Genomic DNA, 7,575 nt, shown 5'->3' with positions numbered 1-7,575 from the left:
CCTCCCTCCCCCCCCCCAGGTGGGATGACTTCTTGCTTTCTGTCTCTACGTCTTTCTCTGTCTCTCTGGCAAGCGCATGTGCCCTATGGCAAAAACCTCTCCAAAAAAAAAAAAAGAGGCCTCTGCAAACTAGACTGAACAATGGGCAGAGAAAGAGAAGGAAAATCAGGGTAGGATTGTAGCTAAAAGAACCAAGTAAAGAGGATGAGGAATAGAGGACACATTTACAATACCAATATGCTAAGAGGTCAAATGAGATAGAGGCTCAAAGAGCCTCTGGATGAAGAAACCATTCAGCCACCAATGAGTGTGGTAAGAGTAACTTCAGAGGAGAGTTGGTGGGAGTTGTATTCCAGTGGACTAGGCTGAAGAAGGAGAACTATTGTCAATGATTAACTCATGAATCAAAAATACTCTCAGCCTGGGACCAACAGTTAGTGTAATGGCTATGTTGCTGGACTCCCATGTAATCGACTGCAGTTCGAGTCCCGGACCCAGTGGTTTAAACTCACGCCGGGCACATGTGTGTGCGTGCCCAAGATCCCAAGAGGAGAATGGAGAAGGGTTTGCAGCGTGGTCATCCCCCCTGGGGGATGATTTCTTACTTTTTGTCTCTGTCTTTCTGGAGAGTGCATGCACCCTATAGCAAAAACAAACAAACAAACAAAACTCTCAATCTGGCCCCTTAGTGCAGCAACTCAGCGTTGTGCATAGGGAGCTAGATCTCACATGGCCTACTGTAGTTCAAGCCCTGGTGGCTTGAGAAGTATGCTGGACACATGTGGTTGCATGCCCCAAATCCTGACAGGATGGAAAAATAATTGCAGCATGACCATACCGCATCGGGGGATTCTTTCTTTCTTGTGCTAACGCACGCACTAGTGCACGCGCACACATGCGCATACCCTCTGACAATTGAAACAAAGAAACTCTCTAGTAGTGTTTTACCCTTTTCAAATTCTTTTAAGATAATTTTATTAAGAATGGCAATTTATTCAATTCATTAGTAAGCATACAGTAATTTTAGAATTCAGGATGAAAGAACTGTTTTGTTTAGCTCTAGATTTCTTAAATGTTATGTTTAACCATTTGCAAGTGAATGATCCTAGTGACAGACATTGTATTGACCTATATCTGCATGGACTAAGCACTCTTAGCAAACATCCTGGCAAGAAAGGAAGGAACAATTTATTCTTCCTCTAAATGATTATAGAAGTGTATGCCTTCTTAGATATAGATCTTCTAGATGTTGTCTGGATTAGTTGTCAAGCTATGTTGAATAAAAACTTAGCTATAAAACACGTACATGCCACAGAATACAAAGAAAATGGACAAAAGAAGATACATGATTTCCAATTTAAAAAGTCATATAAAAGGCCTGGAAAATTAAAGAATTTCCTTTTTAAAATGTCATTAAACTATACTTCGAAAAAGTTAAAATATGAAACTGTTAACGGATGGGAAAGTGTTGAGCTGCGTTGTGAAATCCTTGGTTCTTTGGGTCCAGATCACTAAAATTAGAGATCTGTCCCTAGGCACAAAATGAAACTGCAACTACAAATGAAGTAGGTAGAAAAGAAGATTTAATAGAATGAAAGGTGAGGAAAGAAAGGAAGTACACCCAAAGAGGTTGTTAGGCGGGCAGATTGCCAGGTGGCAACCGCACTTGGTACTAGTTAACCGTTATTTTTATTACTAGAGATCATGAATATTCATTAGTGGGAGGCTCCTTACGCTGCCTATGTCCTTCCTTTGAATTTGAATCCTCACGTTCTTCTCCTGCACCTGTGCACCTTCCTCACAGGTAAAGAATGAGGAACTTGATCACCTAATGGCGCACGCCCAATGTGAGCCAGGTTGTCCCAATTAGACTGCCCAATTAGTCCATCACCCTAATGGGAATTAGGGCATTGACCAAAACGCTTGCTTAGGTCTTTTTGATAAGAGAAAAATCTACGAATCATCCCTGTGTGCTTCCCTCAGGCCTCAAGGAAGGAAGATGGCAAATTGCCTCGCCCTCCTGGTGCCTGGAGCTAGAAGAGCCTTTTGCTTTTCCCTTAGGGCTGCCCACTCATGGCTGACTAACTGCCTACCACAAAACTTCAGACTTTTTAAATCTTTTTTTCTTCTTGTTTTGCCTGAGGGCATGTGCGCTTAACAGAGAGAGAGAGGAGAGAAAGAGAGAGGAAGCATCTCCCAAGGATATAGGATATGTCGTCACACCACAGTCTCCTTTCTTCTTTCTCTTCACTCTATCAGGGTTTAGGGCACACGTACGTGTGTCCGACATGTTTTTCAAGCCACTGGGGCTGGGATTTTAACAACATAATTGCTCATGTGGAATCCGATTCCCTTAACCACTAAGACCAACCCCTACGTGTATTTTTAAAATGTACCAAATTTGTAACAAATGCACTGAACTAAAGTTGTATTTTTTTCATGACTATATACAGGGCTGTACAACCCTGAAAGATGTATTTACATTAAAGATGTATTGACATGTCCAGGATGGCATGCTTCTCGTGTGTTTGTAATTCTTTCTCTTCTATTCTCATTTCCTTTCTTGCCAGGTTGGCAGCACAAATTGTCTATTAAGCTCAGTGGAAACAAGGTGACCCAAGGGAGCATATTCCTCCGTATTGGTGGGACAATTGGGAAAACAGGGGAGACTGTGATATTCAGGTAAGTGGAGCAAGGACTTGGCGCCTGGCACCGTGTGGGACTCAGTAATGGTTGGGTAGACTGGCTCGCTGAGCTGCTCAGTCTTCCTTTTCCTGTAATACCACAGGCTACCAAGTTATCTTTGGCTCTTCTTTTTATTTCATGTTTTTCAGATAGAAGGTAGAAATCATAATATCTATTTTCTCCACAGTTCCAGCTAGTAATTAAATAATTTGGAAATTATGGCATGGAAACTTAAATCTAGATAATAAAGCATATGGGAAAAATTGACAGAGTACACGAGATATATTTTTAAGCTAATCTCATTTAATACTATACTAATTTGAAGTTATATTTTTATTTGTATAAGTCACAAATTACTTATAAAGTAGAATATTTATACAAATGCTAAATTTCTAATATGCTATGTGAGTCATACCCACAAACATGGGACACATAGAACAGTCAAAGGAGGAATAATTCAGCCCAGATGTTCACTATGTATCTTTTGCTAGAATCCCCTGTATCTTGAGTTTCCTTAATCTTTTGTTGATCAGCCTTGGCATTTTTGTGTTCTATATTTCTCTTTCATTGTTTAATTCTGTAATTTATTTTAGAGTTAACATTATACACACTAATTCAATGCTATCTTTTGCAAACAGATGAATGGATTAGATATTTTCCCTCTATGAATTTTATCATCTTCAAATAGTGGACACAGCACAAAAAGCAGAGATTTTTGTGGTTGTCAGATGAGGGATGCAGCAGTTTAATCATTCTGACATAGTTTCTGCACATCATCTTGTCTTAGTACAATAGTCTGTAAATATAAGTTTAGTGGATGATTGTCTCGATGCTGGTTGACGCACAGGCTCCAGCCACCTTTCTAGACACCTCCTACCATCTTCAGATCAGCTGTTTGCACTATCTAGGATTGAATAGATCCCACTTTTTTTCTCTTTCTGAGTTCATACATACTGTTTCAATGTTCCCAAAACTCTTCCTGGTCTTAGCAGGCATCATTTTTATCTGTTGTTTATGGCTTCCATCAGCAGCCCTCTGACGGCAGTTTAGTGAAATAGTGTACCAAGGGCTGGGAGGCTTACAGGACATGGGCTACAGTGTGTGGCTGGTGCTCTACAGAAAGGCATCTGACCTGAGGCAGGTGGTGGTGAATGTGCAGTTTCTTTCCTTTCTCAGATTTGTAGGAATGTTTCCATATCTCTCTGTTCTTTTAGTAATGTCTAAAGAAGCTGTTTGTAATGTTGCCTAGCTTCTAATTCCACTCTTAAGAATAATTAAGCATTTAAGATTCACAGCAGCTTTCTCATCTTAAAACAAAGTCAGCTGAATGAATTTGCATCTCAGTCTATTCCTGTTCTTAAGTCAAGCTTTGAGAGTCCAGCTTCGCCGTAGATTATATCTTAGGTCCTTGGACTTCACTGACTCTTTCATGAAGGGCTGCATTCATTGTGTGAATGCTGAGTGAAGGCAGTCATGGAATGACAGAAGATTACCCTTAAGAATGTGGAAGAAAAGCTGCCTTCTGATATCTAAGTCAATTAGTTCCATCAGTAATGGAATACAACCAACTCTAGGAATAGCTACATTCATTCATTTATTCATTCAATAAACATGTTAAGTGCCTACACTGTGGAAGAACCATTCTGATTTCTGTGGATATAGACCCAGATCTTACTCATGGAATTTTCAGCCCAGTTAGAAAAGATGAAGAAAAGAAGGTAGAGTCATATATTAGGAAACAACAAGGGAGTAAGTTTAGACTAGACTATAGCTTAAATAGTCACTAAACTTAATTTATGTTATTGACATGACCAAAAATGGACTGTGTCATCAGAAGGAGGATGTTTATCAATGGACATAGATACTGGGAGACAGGTAACACTTAGGGAGGTAGGAAGGTGTTGGTTTGGGTGCCTTGAGCAATCTGAGCTGTAGAGAAGGTGTTTTGCATTGTGAATACGGGACATTTCACCTGGTTTCTTTTGGCTTGGATAGAATACACTTTATGCTTGAAGATAATCCACATGTCTCTGATCTATTGCTCTGCTCACCACAATGTCTTCTGATCACTAGTTTGGTTACCCAGGAAAAGGGTAGGAATGCATTCTGGTTAATGAAAAGGAAGCATTTCCCCCATGATAAATAGGATTCTTGTAAACTAGAAGATCAGCCATGTGTGAATGTAACCCATCATTGAAAGTCTCTTCATTTCCCAGTGTCAGTAAAATCTAGTTCCTGACATTACAAAGCTAAGACCAGATTTTTCACTATGGAGAACTTAATCGCAATGATGCCTTTCTAGGTATACCCTAAAAATTAGCTAGCCTATCTTCCCATTTACCCAACCCTTTTTTCAAACTTTATAACTACATTATTCTGAGATGCGAGTCAAAGTGGATGGGAAGAATAAATCTGCAAGCAAATACAAGTTTAGCTTTCATGGTACACATGTAGATGTGTTGTTTTTTTCCACTTCAGCATTGTGAACACTCAGGACAAGCTAAGGAGTCTTAGGAGTCTTACTATTTTTCTGTTCACAGTGGAGAGCTTAAGCCAGGGATGATTTATACAAAACTAATCGATGTGGACATGAATGTTGGAAACATTACAAGTATAGAGTTCATTTGGAACAAACATTTGCTCGGATATTCGCAGGATAAGTTGGGAGCAGAAATAGTGACAGATATATCTGGAAAATACGGATATAAGTAAGTATTACTTTTTTGTTTCATTTTCGAACGTAGTTTACATTTTATAAATGGTATTTAAGCCCCTATGTAGTTTGAAATTTGCAACTAGCAAGAACATTTTTATACTTTGAAATTTTGCAATTAAGAAAAGGGAAATTTTTTTCAATCAATGCTAGATTTACAGAAGTGTTTAGAAAATAATAAATGCTCATTAAACCAGAAGATCTGCCAATTTCTTTTCTTTTCTTTTTTTTTTTGAGAGGTTTTCGCTATAGGGCACATGTGCTCGCCAGCCAGACAGAGAGAGACAGACAGACAGAAAGTGAGAAATCACCCCCTGGGGGGATGGTCACCCGCAATCCCTTCTCCTCCATTCTCCTCTCGGGATCCTGAGCACGCACGCACACACGCCCAGCGTGAGTTTTAAGCCACCGGGTCCGGGACGAGAACCGTGGTCAACTACGTGGGAGTCCAGCGACATAGCCATTACGCTAACTGCTGGTTCCCAAGATCTACCAATTTCTCATCCCCACTTTTTGAAATCATTAAATCTTTTTTTCTTCAAATTTTTCAGATCTACTTTCTGTAGCTGGAACATTACAGGACCAAATACTGTCCAGATCCTGAAACCCTGCTAATCACAGTCTTGATGAAATTATTTAGTGAGAGCATGGGAGAAAGTCTCTTTCCACCTGGCATCCAGACCAGAATTGGCCCTTATAAATGAAACATAAAAGTGCAGGTTTGTTCTTGGTTGTTTTTTTGTTGTTGTTGTTTTTTTTTTTTTTTTTTTTTTTTTTAAATTTTCACAGACAAAATTTTTTACCTGCCTTAAAAACAGACTGAGCCCTAGACTGAGTATAGCCCTGTGATCTATGGAACCTGGATTCCAGTGACAAAATTGTGCCATAATGCACTTTCCCTGCATAAGAGGAGGTCATGCCGAAGTATGCTGGCACAAACCCCCTGGGCAATGGTGAATCTCTGTCTGGCTGAGTTTTTGAAGTTCATTTAGAGTATTTCCAGATGTAATAATCGTGGTTCTAAAATGACTTAAGGAATATTTATTATGCTGTTAAATTTTGCTGAGACAAATTATGACTGTAGTTCATGATGTATAGTAGGTTATAACCTTGTGGGTTGATGTGTCTTATCTTTTAATAATGAAAATTAACGAGAGTACACTGTTATTTCTAAGGTGTTTCTCGGTCTTCAGGGTATGTGGGAGAACAAAACAGATTTTGGAGTTTACCTATTATAAGCTATTATCTGTTAGCAATGGGACCTGAGGATTTTCAGCCCCAGGGTTGGGGGAGTGGTCTCCTTCCCCCAAAGTCCCCTGCCACCACTGGAGAATTACCTTAAGGGTAGTCTTTCATCTGTAAAGCAATTGAAGGGATCAGCAGTTAGAGTAATGGCTATGTCAAGGAACTCCCATATAGCCGATGGTGGTTCGAGTCCCGGACCCGGTGGCTTAAACTCACACTGGGCGTGTGTACGTGTGTGCCCATTGTCTCGAAAGGAGAATGGAGGAGAAGGGATTGCAGTGTGGCCATCCTCCCTGGGGGGGTGATTTCTCACTTTCTATCTCTCTGTCTCTCTCTGTCTTTCTGGCGAGCGCACGTGCCCTATAGCAAAAACCTCTCAAAAAAAAAAAAAAACAATTGAATAAACTTTTGTGTTTGCAATAATAATGTTGTAATAGTTAAGTGTGTCAATCATTGTTCTTCTTTCATTTTGCTTCAATTTCTTCTAATTTAGGCATCCTTGTCCAGTGAAAGAGAGAGATCTATGTTTTTATTTGCTGTCTCTTATCACTGGACTCAGTGTTTACCCTGTAGTCCTCTGCTATAAATAATGTTGAAAATAAATGATGACAGATATTCTGCAAAGGGTGCCTTGATTCTCCTTGGTGCTTTGCTGCCAACTGAACTGAATCCCATCGATGCACATAAATAAACCTGAGTGTGGCAGAAAGCAGAGAACCAGGGGGAAAAGTCTATCCTATTGTGCAGGTAGGAGATAAGAGATTGCTCAGTGGTGCACAGGTGTGATGGGAGGAGGAAGGGAGGTGTGGGCACACTGGCACGATCTGCCTGACTGTTCTGCTCACCCAGGTGAGCTGGATGTATCTAGATCCAGGTTGGGGCCAGCCCAGAAATGGGGTGACTGTGAGCTAGCTCAGGGGGAAGGAGCGAAC

At 40.2% G+C, this 7,575-nt stretch overlaps 1 protein-coding gene across 1 annotated transcript in view; it reads left to right on the top strand.

The window, feature by feature from the left end:
* PNLIPRP3 (pancreatic lipase related protein 3) overlaps positions 1–6,085 on the top strand; it is a 52,594-nt gene extending 46,509 nt beyond the window's left edge. The window contains exons 13-15 of the mRNA XM_014583294.1: positions 2,571–2,682; positions 5,226–5,393; positions 5,950–6,085. Of these exons, the coding sequence (XP_014438780.1) occupies positions 2,571–2,682; positions 5,226–5,393; positions 5,950–6,013 (344 nt within the window). The 3' untranslated portion in view covers positions 6,014–6,085. The remainder of the gene's footprint in view (positions 1–2,570; positions 2,683–5,225; positions 5,394–5,949) is intronic.
* Positions 6,086–7,575: the final 1,490 nt, after the last annotated feature.

The sequence above is a fragment of the Tupaia chinensis genome, unplaced genomic scaffold, assembly GCF_000334495.1.
Source record: "Tupaia chinensis unplaced genomic scaffold, TupChi_1.0 Scaffold000069_1, whole genome shotgun sequence".
NCBI lineage: Eukaryota > Metazoa > Chordata > Mammalia > Scandentia > Tupaiidae > Tupaia > Tupaia belangeri.
Note: the sequence above shows the minus strand (reverse complement) of the source record. Positions and strands in the feature narration are given on the sequence as shown.